This window comes from Megascapheus bottae, chromosome 2 (genome assembly GCF_031878675.1).
Source record: "Megascapheus bottae isolate mThoBot1 chromosome 2, mThoBot2.hap1, whole genome shotgun sequence".
In the NCBI taxonomy this organism is placed as follows: Eukaryota; Metazoa; Chordata; class Mammalia; order Rodentia; family Geomyidae; genus Megascapheus; species Megascapheus bottae.
In genome coordinates this window covers 89611024-89630818 of record NC_143510.1, presented here as the reverse complement: position 1 = coordinate 89630818, position 19795 = coordinate 89611024, and the positions used below count along the sequence as shown (strand labels likewise).

The window sequence follows — 19795 nt, the reverse complement described above, 5'->3', positions numbered from 1 at the left end:
GAGTTTAAGGCCCAAGACTGGCCAAAACAAAAGAAAGAAAGAAAGAAAGAAAGAAAGAAATAACAACTGGCCACCAGAGACTCGGGCCTGTAATCTAGCTATTCAGGAGGCTGAGACCTGGAGGATTACAGTTCAAAACCAGACTGGGCAAAAAAGTTTGTGACGTTCTCTTTCCAATTAACCACCAAAAAGCTGGAAGTGGAACTATGGCTCAAATGGTACAACACTAGCTCCGAGAAACAAAACGAAACAAAAATCTCAGACACAGCGCCCAGGCCCCAAGTTCAAGCCCCAGGATGAACACAAGAATAAAATAAAATAAAATAGATAAACGCATGAAATAGCTGAATACCAGTGGCTCACGTCTACAAGCCTAGCTACTCAGAAAGGTAAGATCTGAAGGACTGCAGTTTGAAACCAACCTGGACAAAAAAGCTTGAGACTCTATTGCCAGTTAACCAAAATACCAGGAATGGATCTGTGGCTCAAGTGGCAGAGTGCTAGGCAGCCTTGAGTGAAAAACCTAAGGGACAGTGCCTAGGCCCTGAGTTCAGGCCCCAGTACCAGCACATACACATAAAACGCCAGTGGCCAGGGACTGGGAGTTTGGCCTATGGTAGAGTGCTTGCCTAGCATGCACGAAGACCCGGGTTCAATTCCTCAGTACCACATACATAGAAAAAAAAAGCCAGGAGTGGTGCTGAGGCTCAAGTGGTAGAGCTCTAGCCTTGAGAAAGTCCAAGGACAGTGCTCAGGCCCTGAGCTCAAGCCCAGGACTGGCAAAAAAAAAAAGCCAGTGGCCCAAGGCCAAACACACAGGTGTGGCTTAATGTCCCCAGAGGGCTCAGTCATAGGTAACAAACTTCCCTCACCTATCACGATGGCAACAATGAAGGGACAGCCTCCCAACCTGGAGGAGAGCACCGAAGCCAGACTGCTTAGTAGACACTTAGGCACAACCCCATGGCACAAAGACAGAAGATCCTAGACTTACAGATACAACTTTTTCCAATTAAAAAAGGAGGGAAGGGGGAGGGACGTGAAGGTCAAGTCTCACGTCCTCTATGTATTTTAATGTGAATGCCCAGGAGGCTGGTGTACCAGAAAGGTACAGACACCGGGTGTACCTCAGGTGAGTTCCCAGAACCCCACTTGGGGATGAGGGAGGAAGTTTCTCCCCAATGCCCAAGCCCAGCCCATACTTGGTGACATCTGGGGCTGAAGTGGGTCGCACGGTCTTCCTCAGAGCCTCGATCCAGTTCCGCCGGATGCCCGAGGTCATGGCCGACAAGGTGTAGACATTGTCCTTGGTCTGCAAGTGTACCCCGTGGGCAGGTCACCATGTGGCCTTCCAACTGGATTGGGGGGGGGGGGGGACTTGCTTCCCAGAAGCTAGGAGCCTGCCCAGGTTCTGATGGATGACGGGTATCTGGGTAATGAGTGAGTTATGAGCTTTCAGCCTTCCTCTCCCCTCCCCTCCCCTCCCCGTCCCACTGCACCCCTGCAGCCTCACATGGATCTGGAAGCCATAGTTTCGCTGTACAGCATACTCTGTGACGTCCGTGCAAGAGCGCAGGTCGATCTCGCCGTCCAGCTCATCTGCCTAGAGCAGAGAGGCCCACAGGGTCCATGTGAGCCCTGGAGGACTGCTCTGCTGACATCCAGCCAGCCTGTAGCCCCAGCCCCTTCCAGGAGCCCATGAGTACCGGTCAGGGACAGGGCCTCACCTCCTCTGCAGTGGAGTCTCTGTAATACTTGAGGCTTGAATCCGTCAGCACAAACCAGTGTTTCTTCCACTGTGAAGGAGAGGAGGGAAGGAATGGTAGAGGGAGGGAGGGGGCCTGGCAGGCGGGTGATTCTGCCATCCTGGGCAGCTAAGGGTCAGTGAGCCCTGCAGTTCCCCTCTGAGCCTCCAGGGGGCAGCTGTGAGCCAGGTTGGCTTCTCCACAGCCACACCCAGTCCTCTGATTTGGCTCCTAGACCCCCCCTAAGACAAAAGGCTTTGCAGGCAGACCAGGGAGGGGGTGTGACCTGTGCAAGGCCACTTGCCTGGCAAGTCAGAGCGTAGGTGGGGCCAGAACCTCCCAAATTTTTTTCTTGTTTTCCCATTTGCCCCCTGGATTGCCACTGTGGTCAAGAACAAAGATCTCCCAGAAAGGACCGGAAAGGCCCAGGGCATAGACTGAGTGCTAGGCAAGGTGGGAGTCTCTGGGCATGCTGGGAAAACATAACCTGCCCGTCCCTGATGCAGGAGTCAGGTCTCTGCAGTGCTTGCTTTTCAGCTCCTGATGAGGTTGGGCAGGGACAGTACACTGCCTGATGTCCTACCCCAGCCTACCTCTGGGAATGCAATCCCAGGGCTAACCACTGCCAGGGTCACTTCATGTCACCTCCCGGGAGTCCCCTACACCACCAAGTCATCTAAGGTATTTGCTGTTTTAAGTACTTAGTTTCCTTTCCTCTAGGACATGGGAAGGTTTCCAGTAGGCAAGGATGATACTATTTCTTTCCAGCTGCCTCCCCTGAGAAATGTAAGGGTTTCAGCACCCAAGAACCAAGATCCAACAGTTCCCTTGAGAGTTGTACTTGTTCTCTTGGAAATTGTTGGCAAGTGTATCTGCCTCTCTGAGCTTTGGTACTCAGACCTGGGCAGTCGGACTACAAAGCCCCTCAGCCTTCCAGGGGTGCTACAAGTTTCTACCCCCATGTCTGTCACACAGCACTTGGCACAGCAGTGGGCCCCAGGTGGCCCTCTCTGAGCGGACTGAGTATCCTACAGAAACTTCAGCCAACTGAGGCAAATCATTTCATAGACCTTCCATGCCTGCTTTTCTTGTGTATGTCAGTACTGGGACTTGAACTCAGGGCCTGGGAACTGCCCCTGAGCCTTTTCTACTCCAGGATGGCAATACACCACTTCACTTCCAGCTTTTTGGTCTTTAATTAGAGATAAGAATCTCACAGGTGCCAGGAGCATGGCCTACTGGTAGAATGCTTGCCTAGAATGCCCAAAGCCCTGGGTTCGATGACTCTACCACATACACAGAAAAAGCTGGAAGTGGTGCTATGGCTCAAGTGGTAAAGCCCTAGCCTTGAGAAAGCCCAAGGACAGTGCTCAGGCCCTGAGTTCAAGCTCCAGGACTGGCAAAAAAAAAATGCTATAGTCTTCTTGCTGGGCACGGGTGGCTCACACCTGTAATCCTAACTACTCAGGAGGCTGAGATCTGGGGAAATCAGTTCAAAGCAAAAGTCCGTGAGACTTATCTCCAATTACCCACCAGAAAACTAGAAGTTGAGTTGCCCTGTGGCTCAAGTGGTAGAGCACTAGCCTTGAGCTGAAGAGCTGAGGGACAGCGCCCAGACCCAGAGTTCAAACCCCATGGTCAACAAAAAAAGAAAAAAAAAAAATCTCACAGACTTTCCTTCCTGGGTCGGCTTCAAACCTCAGCCCTCAGATCTCAGCTTCTGGAGTAGGATTGGTATCTGGCTCATGCCTGCTCTTCAGGAGCTAGAATGGGCTCAGAGGGCCTCAGGTGCTCGAGCTGCACCTGGAAGGAATGGACACTCATGGACCATTTTCCTTCTGTGCTGGAGGAACCAGGCTGATTGCACTCCGGGGGCCCTTTCAGCTCGAACATTCCAAAACTCTATGAAAGAGCATGAGTAATGGCGAGTTCTGGGTGGGGCTCCAAATCCCTCTGCCCTCCAGGGACCCTGGGTGGGGGAGGCCAGGAAGGGGTCACTGGCAGGGCGCCAGGCCTTGTGCGCATCTGGAGAGCAGCCATTGGGGACAACAGGCAGGCAGCAGGGATGGAAGGCTGCGGGCTGGAGCAAATAAAGAGGGAATACAGCCGTGTAGGCAGGAAACACAATGAGCTTCCCTTTGGCTTCCAGCCCTGCCTGGCATGCGGGCTGCATGCAGACCCGAGCCACAGGCACATGCAGGCGGGGGTAGCAGACAACCTTTCCTGGCTAGGTAGGCAGGGAGCCAGCTCAGCTCCCAGGCTCCAGTCCGACAGCTAAAAGGGCAGAGCTGGTGAAATATCCACTGTCCCTGCTGGTTCTGAAGACAGAGAGGCGGAAGGGTGGTGAGCTGAACTGTCAGCAGGATCGATGTAACTCTGTTTCCTAATTAGTAAGCTCCATGCCCACTCTACAGAGGTGGCACTAAGGCCTCAGGAAGGCTGAAACCCCATCAAAAGTCTCCTGGGTGAGTAAGACCTCTGAGCCCATGTTCTGGCTGCTCCCCAAGGCTGAGTTTTGGCCATCTGTCCAGGCAGAGAATCTCCCACACCCTTGGATCCCTAGCCAGGGTTATGAGATGGTCTGGCCAAGCAGCTCTTGGTGACAGCAGGGAAAGGGGGTGGCTCACAGCTCAGCAGAGGGCCCAGGCCTCTGTCCGCCATTTACATGGCCACGCCCTCTGTTCCTTCCCCTTGACAAGAAACACCTTCCCTAAGGTTTCACTTGGCCCCCACAGGCCAGGGCCTTTAGAAGCCCTGCACAAAGCCAGCCAAACTCTCCTCCAGGGCACCTGCCCTCCTACCTCTCCAGGCTCGTCCAGGATTGACATCCATCCTTTCTTGAAGTTGAGCAGATCGGGCTGTGGGGAGAGAGACGGGTCAGGCCCACACTGGGCTGGCAGAAGGCAATATATCACCCATCCTGCCCCAGGTCCTGTGAGGCTGAGGTCTGAGGACATCAATAGAGCGAACTAAGGGTACAGGAAGGCTCCCCCGGCCCCCACTCTGCCCCAACCAACCCAGCCAAGTGAGCTCCCAGCCACTGGGCAGCCTTGGGCCCCTTCTCCAATATCCACATCCAGAAAGCCAAAAGAGTGGGCTGGATGGCTGACAAACACCCCATGCGTCTGAGCACCCTCCTGCCAGCTTTCCTTGATCATGAGTGGGTGGAAAGGAGGCCAAGGGGAGCTGGGAGGTGGGGGAGCCTGGAGCAATGTACCAAGCAAAGTGTCCAGTCTCCCGTGACGAGGCATACCAGATCCACAGGGCTGAGCCCCAACACTGCCTGTCCCTGCGTGGCCCTCCAGCCAGTCTTGGCTGGTGCCCCTGGGTCCCCGTAGGACAGACATGGCACCTCAATCCTACCTGTTGAGTGCTGCTCAGGGGAGCAGAGCCCAGGGTCCTGGGGCCTCTCCACTGCAACATGGTCTACGGGGACCAGTGAGCTGCACCCCCTGCCTAGATTCATAAAGAATCTGTTTGTCCTGGCAATTGTCCTGCCGAGGCCCCTCTGCTGGAGGGCACCAGCTTCCAGACCCTCCCTGCCTACTGGGCCCTCTCTCATCTAGGTCTGGTCCCTCTACAGTCTCAGCTCCTGCCAGTCTGTGGCAGAGCAGGCCAGTCTGGCAGGCAGGGAGGAGGCAGCCACCTGTTCCTATGGCTCTGAGCCCACCTATCAGGGCCTCCATCAAGGCCTCACCAGGCGAAGGTGTCTGGTTGCCTGGAGGGAGCTGGTGGCTCTCACTCAGTGGGGTGGGCGGCTACAGCCTGAAACCAGAGCCAGCTGACCTAGCCACCCTTCCTGACCCACCCTCCTCAGGTACAGAAAGTGGAGCATCCAGAACCATCCACAGCCATAATGAGGCGCTGAGCAGGCTAGCAACCTCACCTTGCATACCCTGTGTGAGGGAGGAGTCAGGCTTCACTCCAAGCCAGGAAGCCCGGGGGCTGTGTTCGTACTGTCTGCCGCCTATCTGCCCGCCATCATCCACCTGTGGCCAGGCTTCCCAGGGTGGTTGCTAGATTGGTACATTGCTAACTAAGGCTTATAACTAGTGCCAAATGCCTAGCTTTTCTATCCTTCAGGTCCCCCCCACCCCATAGCAACCCCTGGAAACACCTCAGGAAACCAACATCTGTCACTTCCCTGATCTCCAGGCCTGCACTCTGGGGGCAGCCTCATCCCTGACATATCAAGTGTTTAGGGTGGCATGGGCTAGTCCCCTAGAGCTAACCCAGGAGAGTCTCTGAGAGGACTGAGATGTCTCAGTCAGGTCACGGGCCCCGCCTCAAACTTGGTGAGGCTGAGCTATGGCTGATGACAAGGAGGGATCGGGAGGGTAAGTTCCACTGCCACTCTGCACTCTGGGTGCCTGCAGTGGCAAATGGCTGGGGGTCCTGCTGGCTCTCACCTCCACCAGCTTGCCAAAAGAGCAGACACAGCAGCTGATGACCCTATAAAGGCCAGTAAAGACAGCAATGTGCTAGACTAGGAGCCACTGAACGCCACCAAAGCAAGTTTCAAGTTGCTGGGTGCTAACGCCTGTCATCTTAGCTACTCAGGAGGCTGAGATGTGAGGAGCACAGTTCAAAGGTAGCTTGGGCAGGAAAGTCTGCCCAATTAACTAGCAAAAAAGCTGGAAATGGAGCTGTGGCTCAAGTGACAGAGGAACAGCCTTGAGTGAAAAAGCAAGAGACAGTGCCCAGACCCCGAGTGGAAGTCTTCGGGATAGGGTCACCCTTAGAAGAACATGCAGCCAGGGTCTGAAGGTCTGCTGCATCTCTCACATTGCCATTTTCCCTGGTCCTCCGAAATTGCAGGCTGGCAGCCCCTTCCCTGTTTTCTCAGAAGAGCAGCCACCCTCACTGCCTCCTTCCCAACATTGGTCACAGGTCAGTCCTGCCTTCCACATGGACCATGCCACAGCCCTTTAGCACATACAGCCTGGGGGGAGCCATAGAAAAAGGCTGCAAGTCATATAGGTGCTTTAAGTCTCCAGGGATGGCTCCAGAGGGCTCCAAAACAAAAATAGAACCTCCACCTACCCTTCCAGTCTGGCCTCCCCCTGCCTGGGGGGGGGGCTCTTGTTTATATTATAGTGTTACCACACAACATGCCACTAATACACTCTCCTCACACAGCCCCCAAACAGCCGAGCCAGGACACCAGCCTCCAGGACTCAGAGCCCTTCATACTTGTGTTCTCTGCCTGAGATCCAGGAGTTCTTCATGTCTGAAGAACCCACCTAACTGCGCTTCTGAGGCCCCTCACCCCAGGCTGCCTGCTAGGTGCCTTGGACCAGCTTTCCTAGCCCCTGACAAAGGTCCCTGCTGCATCAAGCTTGTCTAGATCATCCTTACAAGCTGTTCAGGATCCAGGATCCAGCCCAAAAAGTGGTTAAAGTCTTTACAGAAAATCCCCCTCCACGTACATCTTGTTTTTGTTTTTGAAGTCAGGTGCTTTTCTAGAATCAAAAACCAGCCAACAAGTCCTGTGGCCCTTGCCTTGAGACAGACAGTAAACAAGAGACCTAGTGTATAATTTGATGCCCGACAGTGGCTGGGTAACGAGGCTTCTCAGCAAAGCATGCTAGGGCTCAGGCAGGACATGTCAGAAGATTCAGACTCCAGGCCCAGTGGGAATCACCAGCTCCCTGGAACCTCTGAGCAGGGACCTGTCCTAGCTAACACCTGGGCCACATGCTCAGTGCAGACCCCTGAGCTCAGAAGGTGGGGAATTGGAGATGGAAGGAAGACAGAAGGAAGAACACCAGACTGGAGTAGAATCAAGTCTGAATGACAACCAGGAAGAACTCAATGTGGTTAACGGTGATCACAAGTCTCTTCTGCTCCCAAACCTTTCCTGTCCCCATCACCCCTGCGAAAGCCCGAAGTGCTCTCCCAGGTCTGGAGTCCCTTCCTCCTAGGCTCCTTTTTTGGGCTCTCCGGCATCCCCAACATGGCCTTGGTCCACCTCCGTGCACCTCTGCAGGACAAAGTCCTCCAACTCACAGGACACCCTGGGTGGGAAGCCCCCTCCCAGCTGAAAAATGCAGTGTCCCCCGGCACCTCCCACACGCCCCGGTCCAGCGGCCTAACCCTTGCTCGGCATAGGCTGCCCCAGAAGCAGCAACTGTGTACTTTTCTTATCTTGCCCCACAAAGCAAACTGAGACAGACCTAGATATAAATGCTGGCCCGGCCCAGCACCAACCTCATCACCCAGCCATGTTAGTTCATCTCAGTACAGCTGGGATTCCCCCAGCTATTTGATGGAGATGCTACCAACCTCCCCCTGGCCTCAGGACACTGACTCAGCTCCTCCCCCACCCCCTTACATCCCTGTGTTCCCTGCCCTGGAAGGGGAGGCTGCTGACAGCAGGAAGGGCCAGCAGGGAGGTGGCAGGATGTGCGGAGGCTGAGGAAGTCCAGGCATCAGGCTGCAGCGCCAGGTCATCACATTCTATGGGGACTGACTGTGGGGCCCCCCAGGCCACGCCCCCCAGCAGCACTGCCCACCCCTCACTTAGAGACACACCCTGCTCCTCCTCTCAAGCCCAGGAAGCCAACAGGCTCTCCGTGTCCCTGGGTGGGGCACCAGCCAGAGATCAAAGGCAGCACCACTCCTCCCTCCCAACACAGTCAGATGGTCAGACTGACAGGAGAGGGGACTCCTTCTCCGGGAAACTTACCAATGCTCCTTCCCGAGCCTCAGTTTGCTTGTCTATGAAATGGGGAGTGGGGCAATGGACTCAGCTGTGAGGCTCAAGAGGACAATTCAGGTATAGATACTGAGTCCACCCCCACCCGCAGGCCCGCCTGACCCCCCAGGATGGGACCGCAGCCCACGGGGTGGGCGGTTCCCGGCCAGCCTCCCTCACTGGGTGCGAGCGCCCACATGGGTGGACAGTTTCATCAGGCGAGGCTAGCTGGGGTCACCGTGACCCACCCAAGCCGGGGAGCACCTCTCCCCAGCCAGGTAACTCCGGGGGAGGGGGCAGGCGAGCGTGCACCTCGGGGCTGCGGGGAGGGGAGCGCAGGCGAGGCGGACCTCCGGGGTCCCTGGTCTGGCCGCCTCCAGTGAGGAGGGGGCTGTCCGGGCTGGGGGAGGGGGCGATCGGCTCTGCGCCTGCCGTTGCCCCGGTCCTGGCCGGGCCGGGGAGGGGCTGCCGGGGACACTCACCGTCATGGCGGCGCCCCGGGGCGGCGGGAGCTGGAGGCAGGAAGCTGAAAGGGGCTCTCGGGCCGGGCTCCGCGGCGCACCCGCGCCGCCGCCGCCGCCCCTCGCCGGCCACTGCCGCTCCGGCCCTGCTCCGCTCCGGCGCGGCCCCGGCCCCTTCCATCCGCCCATAAAACTTTTTTTTTTTTCAAACTTCCTGGGAGGACCCCAGCGAGCCAATCAGCGGCGAGGACGCCGGGACAAACAGCGGCGGGGGCGGCGGGCGGACCAATGGGAGCGCGAGCCTGGCCGGAGGCGTGGCCTACGCCTCGGGACGGGGCGTGGCCTACGCCACGGGACCGGGCGCCCGGGCGGCTGGGCCAGCGGATGGGGCGGCGGCCCGAAGGGCGGACCCGCCCGGCTCGGGCGGACCAGACGCCGGGAGGAAGGAAGTGCCCGGCGTGCAGGTGGCCGACGGGGTTCGGGGTGGCTGGGCGTGGCCCATAGTCTCCCGGACTCGGACGTGCGGCCCTGGCCTCCAGTCCCTCGACGGGGCGATGGGTCCCCTAGGCCTGGGCTGGAGAAGGACGGAGTCCGGGACACAGTACGGGAGGTTGGCGGGGTTACCTGGTTCTTTTGTTTTCACCACAGACCCGAGAAGCTGGGCTCCTTGGTCCGCCCTTGACAAAAGGCTCAGAGAGGTGGACAGACTCGCCCGAGGTCACACAGTAAGAAAGGGCATTGCCCTCTAGTGGAGAGCTCCCCGGGGAGCTGCTGGCTGCTGTGATTCCCTCAGGTAGGGACGAGGACAGGCCCTTTGCAAGGCAAGAACATTTTGAGGCCACAACCAGTGGTTCACACCTGTAATGCTAGTAGTGGCTGAAATCTGAGAATCTCAGTTCAAAGCCAGTCAGGGCAGGGAAGTCTGATCCCATACACCTTCCAAAAGCCTTGTCTACTGCCTCCCACTCCTCTCCCAGTGGCCTTGTACCCAACCCTTGCAAATTGTCCCTGCATCTGAAAATTCTATTAAACCCATATCCAGGCCTGGAGCCACCGGCTCCTGCCTGTAAACCTAGCGACTCAGTAGGCCAAGGTCTGAGGATCTCTGTTCAAAGCCAATCAAGACAAGAAAAGTTCCCTCAAGGGCAGGAAAGATGATGACCCAGAAGATCATGGTTATGAATCTCCAAAAGAGCCAGCAAAAAGCAAGGCTGGAGATGTGCCTACAGTACCAGGAGACCAAAAAAAGCATATTTGAGTTCTCCAATGTCCTCATAGCCTTTTTGACATAGACACTCAGCCCCCTGTTACCTTAAATAAGATACTAAACCTCTGTGGGTAGCACTAATGGTGCTATTACCTCCTGCAGTAAGGATTAAACATTGACCCAAGTGATACACCTAGAACGATTTCAATGACCCTCATTAGCTTTCCTGAAATAGGGCAGGGAATCCTGATTTACTTGCTATTCAGTTATTCCTTCATTTTTGATTTGGGGTTCAAGTGACTACAATTATTAGACCCATTTTACAGGTACAAAAAGGAGGCAACCTGGGCACCGGTAGCTCACACCTGTAATCCTAGCTACTCAGGAGGCTAAGATCTGAGGATCAGGGTTCAAAGCCAGCCCAGGCACGAAAGTCCATGAGACCCTTATCTCCAGTTAACTGCCAGAAAACTGGAAGTGTTGTGGCTCTAGTGGTAGAGCACTACTCTTGAGCTGAAGAACTCAAGGACAGTGCACAGTCCTAAAGTTCAAGCCCCACAACCGACCAAAAAAAAAAAAAAAAGTCTGCAGGAATTGAAGATATTTCCCAGCACCATCCCTCCCCATCAGGAGAAGTGCAGACACAAATAAGTCCACCTCACAACACACACTTGGCGCCTCCTCCTGTACTTTCCAAAGGACTTGCCTAGTGCCTCTTATCCCTTATTTCTCACCCCTGTCCCTGTACCCATTCCTTGCCAACTGTCCCTGCATCTGAAAATTCCTCCACTAAAGCAGTATTCAAGCTCCTAGCCACCCAGGAAGCTAAGATGTATGGGCTGTGATTCAAAGCCAGCCCAGGCCAGGAAAGTCCGTGAGACTCTTAGGTCCAATTAACCACCAAAATGCTGAAAGTGGAACAAGTTCAAGTGATAAAGTGCTGGCCTTAAGCAAAAAAAGCTCAGGGACAATACCCTGGCCCTGCATTCAAGCCACAGACAGCACATAAACACAGAAAAGCAGTGTCCACCTGTGTTCTCTATTTGCCCTTGTCTTCCTCTGGCACTTGTCTGTCTTTGTCCCCAATTGAGAGAATCACTGCAGACAGATAAACCCACGTTCTACTGCCATGTCTTGTCTGTTGGTGACTCTGATGGGGAGGGGAAATTTTTCAGTATTTAGCACCTGAGCTGGGTTTTGATTTGTGTGCGTGCGTGCGTGCGTGCGTGCGTGTGCGTGTGTGTGTGTGTGTGCTGGTTCTGGGGCTTGGCCTCTGGATGGGTACTCTTCCTTACCTTTTATGCTCAAGTCTAGTAATCAGCCACTTGAACCATAGTTGTACTTCCAGCTTTTTACTGCTTAACTGGCGATAAGAGTCTCATGGACTTTCCTGGCATTGAACCTTGATCCTCAGATCTCAGCCTCTTGAGTAGCTAAGATGACAGGCATTAGCCACTGGTGCCTGGCCTGAGGCTCAGAACTCTCTCTGCTTTGGGAAGTTTCCTACTGCCAATTCACTTCCTTATCTGCGTATGAACCCCAGGTGATGAGGCCACAAAGCAATCAGGCATGGCATGTACAGAGCAGGGAGCTAGAGACACAGTACGCATACCATAAACGCTGGTCATAAGGCCAGCAACATTACTCAGCCTTTCCCCACTTCCTCCCCCTTCTCTCCATAGGAACTTGACTGCTTTTTCTTGCCAGCGCTGCAGGTGCAATGGTGACCTTTAATTAGTCTGATAAGGTCATTCCTGCCCAAGGCTTGAAGATACCACTCCACCCAGATAACTATGACTGCCCAGCCCTCAAAAGCAGCAGAAAGGGAATGGGTGCTGTTTTCAGTGGCTCACATCTGTAATCCTAGCTTGTTGATGTTGTTGTTTTGGGACTTGAACTGTAGGCCTGGGTGCTGTCCCTGAGCTTTTCAGCTCAAGGCTTCCACCCTACCCCTTGAGCCACAGCACACTTCTGGTTTTCTAGTGGATAACTGGAGATAAGAGTCTCACCACGGACTTTAGTGCCCTGGCTGGCTTTGAACTGCGATCCTCAGTTCTCAGCCTCCTGAGCTTATATTACAGGCATGAACCACCACGCCCAGCCTTGTAATCCTAGCTTTGATTTGGCTTTGCAACCCCGGGTAAGAGTCCCAGGCTTCTGAGCCTCAGGTCTTTCTCTGTAAAATGGGCATCTTGTCTTTAAGATGTCCAGCCCATCGGTAGGCTGAGCCAACCCTATTAAAGACCAGTTTCGTGTAGCTAAGATGGGAGACTCCACAAACCAGCCTGTGACTCCCTGAGATGCCAGGCCCCTTTTGCTCCACTGTGGAGAAGCAGGGGTGGGACAAGTCACAGTTGCCTCCCCTCTTCGCCCTTGAAGAAGGCCTGACCAGAGGCTTGAATGTTTACAGGTCCCTCTGGGCAGGGTGGGTTACGTAACACCAGATGTCTGCAACTGGCACAGGCCCAGGTCTGAGACTCACTTCGCAATCCCAGAGCCCCTGCAGGCCCGCCCTACCTCTCCCCTTCCTCCTCCCCGCTCCCCTAGCTCTCCAGCCCAGGCTGCTATAGAGCTACTGATGGGGCCGTTCGCTGCACGATTATCCAATCACAGCTCACCCTGGAAGCTGACCGTGACACCTCCTAACCCTAGAGGTAGGCAAAACCCACCAGGAGCTCAGCTGCCACCTTTCCCTCCATGCAGGGGCCCCACTCCCTCCTTTTTCAGCCCCCACTGTCTCTTAACTAACACCAACCTCCTCCCTTTTTGCCCCTCCAGTCCCTGCTAGAACCAGCCTACCCTTTGCCACCTGAGGACCCCCAGAGATAGCAGGTACGGATTGAACAGCGTGGGCCGGTCCCCGGGCATCCTCCATGAGGCCACCAGTCGGCCCTTCAGTGGGCTCCCAGCCGTGCCCTCTGCTGGTCTCTTGTCTGCCTGTCAAACAGGGTCCAGTGTTGGCCGCATGTCCCTTTGATGGGATGAATAACCCCGGCCACATCCAGCCCATTCTACCACCACAGAGGCCCAATTTCTCATCCTTTCACAAAGCTGCCAGGAACAAAGCTGCCTGACTTGTTTTCCAAATATTGTCTGACTGACAGGGCCTTAGGGCTTTTTAGGTCCCTGGAGAGGTGTGTGGCACATCCTAATGTTAAGCTGTGGGCTGGCAGAGCAAGGGCAGTGACAATCACAGACTTACATTCTGCTCATGGGCTGCCTGTTTGCCAATTATTTTGCATGTGGTTTCAATGTTAAATAATCCAGAGATTACTAAGTACACTTATGATTGTTTTTGAAATACCTAAAGATGTGGAAAGTCACGGAGGCCTGCCTCAAGAGGTAAAACAGTTGCTTAGCAAGTGAGAGGCCCTGAGTTCAAGACTAAAGTTAAAAAAAAAAAGTGGAAAGCCAAGTACTGTGGCTTGCTTCTGTAACCCTAGCTACTCAGGAGACTGAGATGTGAGGATCATGATTCAAAGCCAGCTAAGCAGGAGACTCTTATTGTCAATTAACCAGTAAAAAGCCATAAGTGGAGCTGTGGCTCAAGTATGCTGGCCTTAGGCAAAAAAAAGTTAAAGGACAGCACCTGGGCCCTAAGTTCAACCCTTAGGACTGGACTGGCACTGCCTGCATACACACACACACACACACACACACACACACACACAAAATAGAAATGGTAGGCTCACCTTCCTCTAAATATCTGGAGCCAAGGGGGTCAAACGAATACTGCCCAACCTCCACTTGTCACCTTTGTTACCTGCCTGGCCTCCAGGTTTGTGACCCCACTTTTGTGAAAGGAATGAGCGATAGATCTGCACACAGAGCCTAAAGTGCTCCTCCTTTGAAGTTACCCTCATTGGTAAAACTTGAGATCACAGCAAAGTAGAGACAGGCTCCAAGTCGCATGGTGGGTCGTAGGCAGGGAAGGACAGGTCCCAGGTGTCCCTGGTCTGCAGCTTCTCAGGAAGGAAGCTAACTCCAAGTACATGGCCAGTGGAAGGGGCTTCAGGGAAGGGGTGTGCTGTACCAGCCCCATTACAGCCCTGCCCAGTAGCCTGGAGAGTGCGAACACTCCTTCTCCCCAGATAGATCCATGGTGGCAGTCTGGCTTACCTCTGACCTATACTGGCTCACAGGATGGCTTAGGTATATATGAGTGTGTGAATGAATAAAGGAGGCACTGCCTTTGGGTGGATGAAAGCTTTCCCTGTGGCTGGGAAACTGCTCCTGCCCCCCACTGTTGCTATTTCCTCTTTGTTCACAAAGCTCTAGATCCAGGAAGCATGAAGAAATGACCCCGAAAGAGGAAGAGCAAAGTTGTCACAGCCCTGATATTGTTCAGGTCACCTAGAACAATGCCACCCCATTTCACAGATGGGAAGTCTGGTCACTGAGCAGTTAGTGGGAAGCCATGGAGATCAGGGCAGGGCCAGGAAGAAGTGTGAGCAAAAGTGGGCAGCAGAGATCCTGAGTTCCAGTTTGAATCCAGCCATTAACTGGCTCTATAACAACTCCCCTGCCTCTGTTTCCTCATCTGCACAGTTAAGGATAGCTTAGCCAGATGTTGGCAGCTCACTCCTATAATCCTAGCTACTTAGGAGACTGAGATCTGAGCATCACCAATTCAAAGCCAGCCCAGGCACTCATTAGATGCTCATCTCCAGTTAACTACCAAGAAGCCAGAAATGGCACTGTGGCTCAAGTGGTAGAGCACTAGCCTTGAGCACAAAAGCTCAGGAACAGTGCCTAGGCCCTGAGTTCAAGCTCCAGGACAGGCAAACAAAAAACTTCTCAGCCAGGTCCAGTGGCTCACACCAGTAATCCTAGCTACTCAGGAGGCTGAGATCTGAGGATTGTGGTTCAAAGGCAGTGAAACTCTTATCTCTAATTAACCACTAGAAAACAGGAAGTGGTGCTGTGGCTCCAGGCGTAGGGTGGTAGCCTTGAGCCAAAGAGCTCAGGGACAGCACCCAGGCCCAGAGTTCAAGCCCCATGACTGACTGACAAAAAAAAAAATCAAAGAGGGACAGCTCTAACTAGTGTGAGGACCCACACTTAGGAGCTCCAGATCACCACATGTGATGTGCACACCGCACGCAGATGTGCTCACGGTCACATCTGACTTCTCAGGAGGCAGCAGGGGGACGAACTGACCTAGGAAAACAGTCCAGAACAGTCTGTCTCTTCTTCTGCCTGTGCTCATTGCCTGCTCTGACCTCACCCCTCAGAGGCTGGGCTGATGAGAACGGCCTGTCTGTAGGTCGTGTCGAGGGCAAGGCAGAATCTTGCTCCAGCTGCAGCCAGGCCCAGCAAGCCTCACCCCTGTATACATGCATCTCTGTGCCCCAGGACCCTGGAGAAGTGGCTGTGGGTACCTCCTCACCCTCTCTGCTCCCACTCCTGTTCCTTCACCTCAGATTTCTCCAGTTTTCCAGACCTGGAAGAGCATTGCCTTCAGGGACCATCAGGGATAAAGGGCTATTTGCCTAGAGACAGGCAATGTTACCTTCCAGGGGAAGTTAGAAGAAAAGCCCTGGTCTTCTAACCCCAACATCATCTGTTCAGCCAGGTCTCTGAACCAGAGATAGCTTCTCAAGGACACACCGTGCACACAGGTAACTCCATGACAGAGCCAGGTACAATCTGAATGGCCTCAGGAGGTCAGCCTGTCTCCAACATGACTCTTTCCCCATCCCCTTCCTAGCTGCCCAAGCCCCATAGCCCAACTACCGAATCTGCCTGCTTCTGGTCAGTCAGTGAGTCCGTGTCTCTGCTTGGTTCTGACTCCTCAGGCTTCTTTGGCTGGAACTGGAAACAAGAAAGAACACAGCTTAACCCAGGTCACCCCTCCGGGGTCCATTCATCCATAGGCCACCTTCTCAATGACCCAGTTACACCCATCCATCCATCAATCTTCCATCTAGCATCCAGCATCCAGCACCAAGAGACACAGGTATCTATCCTGCCATCCACTCGATGTTACCTAACCATTATCCATTCAACATCCACTATCTGTCACCCTTTCATATTTTCGTCCTATTTATCATCATCCAACATCACACATGTGTTCATCCATCCTTCCAACGTTTACTCATTTATCCATCCTTCCAACAATCGTCCACATCCTTCATCCATGCAACATCCATATGTCCACATATCCATGCTTCTATATATCTGTACATATACTTATCCATTCCCCAACAGACACTCGTCCATTACCTAAACCCCATTCACTTACCCATCATCCATCATCTGACACCCATCCCCCAACACCCATTTCCTGTCCATCACCCATCTACCCAACAGCAATCATCTGTCACTCACCATCTACCCCAGACCCATTATTGTCCATCACTCATCATCTACCCAACACCTATCATCTATCCAACACTCCATCTCCTGTCATCTACCCGAATACCTATCATCTGTCCATCACCCATTATCTACCCAACACCTACCATCTGTCCATCACCGATCATCTACCCAACACCTATCACCTGTCCATCACCGATCATCTACCCAACACCTATCACCTGTCCATCACCGATCATCTACCCAACACTTATCACCTGTCCATCACCGATCATCTACCCAACACCTATCACCTGTCCATCACCGATCATCTACCCAACACCTATCACCTGTCCATCACCGATCATCTACCCAACACCTATCACCTGTCCATCACCGATCATCTACCCAACACCTATCACCTGTCCATCACCGATCATCTACCCAACACCTATCACCTGTCCATCACCGATCATCTACCCAACACCTATCATCTGTCCATCACCGATCATCTACCCAACACCTATCACCTGTCCATCACCGATCATCTACCCAACACCTATCACCTGTCCATCACCGATCATCTACCCAACACTTATCACCTGTCCATCACTGATCATCTACCCAACACCTATCACCTGTCCATCACCGATCATCTACCCAACACCTATCACCTGTCCATCACCGATCATCTACCCAACACCTATCATCTGTCCATCACCGATCATCTGCCCATGATCTCACCAGTTTCTCTCTTCTCACATGCACGTGGCATCCCCATATTCATGGATCAGCCCTCCACTGGACTTAGCCACTCCTCTATGCCAGCCCTGAGCTGGAAGTCACAGTCCCCACCTTCACAGAGCTCATGTTTCTCACGGGAAATGATAACCCACTGTGACAGATGAAGAGAAACCAAATTGCCAAGCCCAGGAGGAGGCTTCTTCAGCCCAGGTGAGGTGAGTATTCAAGAAGGCCTTTCAGGACAGGACACCTGACCTAAAACTGGAGCAATGAGCAGGTGCTTGGTGGGCAGCGCAAGGGAAGGGGAGGCATGTCTGGCAGTGGGCACCACATGTGCAGAGGTAGAGAGAGCGTGCCCAGAGACCTCCCGCCAGTATGGCAAATTCGTCAGAGGCAACTCAGGGTTGGAAGGAAGGGAAGGAGGCTTGAATGTCATGCAAAGGATTTTTGAGAGGGACAAGTTGGAGTCCAGAAGAGTCTGGGGAACACTCTGCTTTGTCATCAGTGAAATGCCCTGTCATGGTCTGTCAATCACCCAGAGCCTGAGTAGCATAACTCCAGATGAAGTCTTCCTGACATCCCACCTTCCTCTGACAAGCTAGCTTACAGCAGACCACTGGATGCGGCATGGTGTCCTTGAGCAGTCTGTGGCCACCACCCTACTGTCCCACAAATTGATGACCACATGAGGGCAGGGCCATGTGGGTTTACTCTGCACCTCTAGTGTCCTTGTACTGAATGAGTAGAGGGTCACCTGATCCCAGCTTGGGAGAGATGCAGGGGAGAAGGGCTCCCCTGGCCCGCTGTGGGTTCAGAAACTTCTTTTTTTGTGTGTGGGGGGGTGGGGTGGGGGGGTGGGTTGTGGGGCTTGAACTCAGCCTGGGCGCTGTCCCTTAGCTCTTCAGCTCAAGGCTACCGCCCTACCCTTGAGCCAAGTCCCACTTCCCGTTTTTCCTAGAGGTTAATTGGAGATAGGAGTCTCTGGTCCTTTTGTGCCCAGGCTGGCTTTGAACCTTGATCCTCAGATCTTAGCCTCCTAATTAGCTAGGATTGCAGGTGTGAGCCACCAGCGACCCACTGTGGCTTCCTCTTTGTATCTGAGGAGACTTAGGGGCCAGAGAGGGATGATAGGACCATACCTGGGCTCAGCAAGGGGAGCAGAGCCAGGGACTACATTGGTGGCAAACCCAGGTAGCCAGATAGGAGCCTCAGATCCAACCCAGGCTAGGAGCTGTGGCCAGAGGGGATGTGTTAAGGTCCCGGGGTGATGGGCACTAAGCCCACCTGGGTCCCAGCTGCCAAGCCCTCTCTACTTCTGCTTCAGGTTCCTCATTCACCAAGGAATGGTGTCACTCACTCTCCCCAGGTTGCCATGAAAACCAGGTGGCGAAGGGCGTGTGGGACCTTTCAGCTGGGGTTTGAAGTAAAGGCTCAGGCTGGTCAGCATCTCTGCTGGACTGGGATCATCCTGATCTGTCTTCTGGGTGGCTGGGATTATCGGTGTGAGTCACCTCACTTAGCTCACCTAGCCTTGTCTTCCTGGCTAACCTTCACAGTGGGACAGGCTTACCTCTGGTTCTGGTGGGCTGGGAGCCCCCAGCTGGCCCATCTCCTCCAGATCAGTTGAAGTTGCTGTTTCTGGCCCACTTGTCAGGTGGGTTGTTGGCCACTGGGTGGAGGTATGGGCAGGTCTGGGCGGATGAGCTGGGCTGTGGGGCTGTCCTGCTGTGCTGCGCTCATTGAGTAGGCTGGCATCTGTCCAGCCTCCAGGATGGTGCTGTTGCTCCGGGGTATCCTCTGTGCCTGGGGGGCCCAGATCTGGCACTGAAGCCTTGGCTGGGTCACCCCAGTGCCCAGCAGAGCTCTTGTGAGGCAGCTGAGCCTGCAGGAGCTCCAGCAGGCCTTCCCAATCCAGCCTTGGGAGTCGGGCCCAGGTCCCCTCCGCGGGTGGCTGGAGGAGGCCCAGCAAGTCCCTCCAGTCAAGCTCAGGTGGCCTCTCGGGGCCCTGTGGGGGCAAGCCTCCCCCCTCTGCCCCCCAGCCCATGATAATAGGGATCTCAGGCTGCCTGGAGGGTGAGCATGCCGCCAGGCCTTCCCAGTTCTCTGGGGGGTTCACAGGCTGGCAAGGACTTTCCCGGTCCTTCTGGGGAGCTTCCCCCCAGGCCTCTGGCTGCCTCCAGCTTTCCCTGGGCTCCCTGGAGGGGCTCTTCTGTGTCCCCTCCAGGCTGGGCTCCTCAAGGCCTGGCCAGTCCCCACGGCCCCGATGTTCCTCCTGGCCACCCCAGCTCCTTTCCTGGTGTCTGTCTGTCCGTAGCTCTCTCTCCCGGGGCCTGGCTGATGTCCTGATGGGTGGTGGGGACCCCTGGAGCCGTCGGTCTCCCACAGGTCGCCTCTCAGGATGAGGGGGCTCTGCTCTGCTCCACAGGGTTGGTTCTGCCTGCTTGCCAGGGGGCTTGGCCACCTGAGGATGAGGGGAGGGGTAGGTGAGCTGGGGGCCAGGCTTCAAGGCTGTTGTGCGCTTCAGCCAGGCACCAGGAGAGGCAAAGCTGTGTCTCCACAGCAGCTGGGATGGAAGCCGGTGGAGACACATCCGGGGTCTCGAGGCTCCCTCTCTGGGGATCAGCTCTTCCTTCTCACCCACTTT

The 19795-nt window shown here is 54.6% G+C and overlaps 1 protein-coding gene across 3 annotated transcripts in view; it reads right to left on the bottom strand.

The window, feature by feature from the left end:
* Positions 1–19795, bottom strand: part of Triobp (TRIO and F-actin binding protein) — a 49691-nt gene that overhangs the window by 17761 nt on the left and 12135 nt on the right. For 2 of the 3 annotated variants that reach the window (XM_090328672.1, XM_090328673.1), the window contains exons 1-5: positions 8925–9101; positions 4547–4603; positions 1728–1796; positions 1514–1603; positions 1203–1312 (exon numbers count right to left, since the gene is read on the bottom strand). In XM_090328672.1, the coding sequence (XP_090184798.1) occupies positions 1203–1312; positions 1514–1603; positions 1728–1796; positions 4547–4603; positions 8925–9092 (494 nt within the window). In that variant the 5' untranslated portion in view covers positions 9093–9101. Of the gene's footprint in view, positions 1–1202; positions 1313–1513; positions 1604–1727; positions 1797–4546; positions 4604–8924; positions 9102–12909; positions 13048–15846; positions 15925–18721; positions 19613–19795 lie in introns of those variants that run through there. The other variant, XM_090328668.1, reaches the window with a different exon arrangement.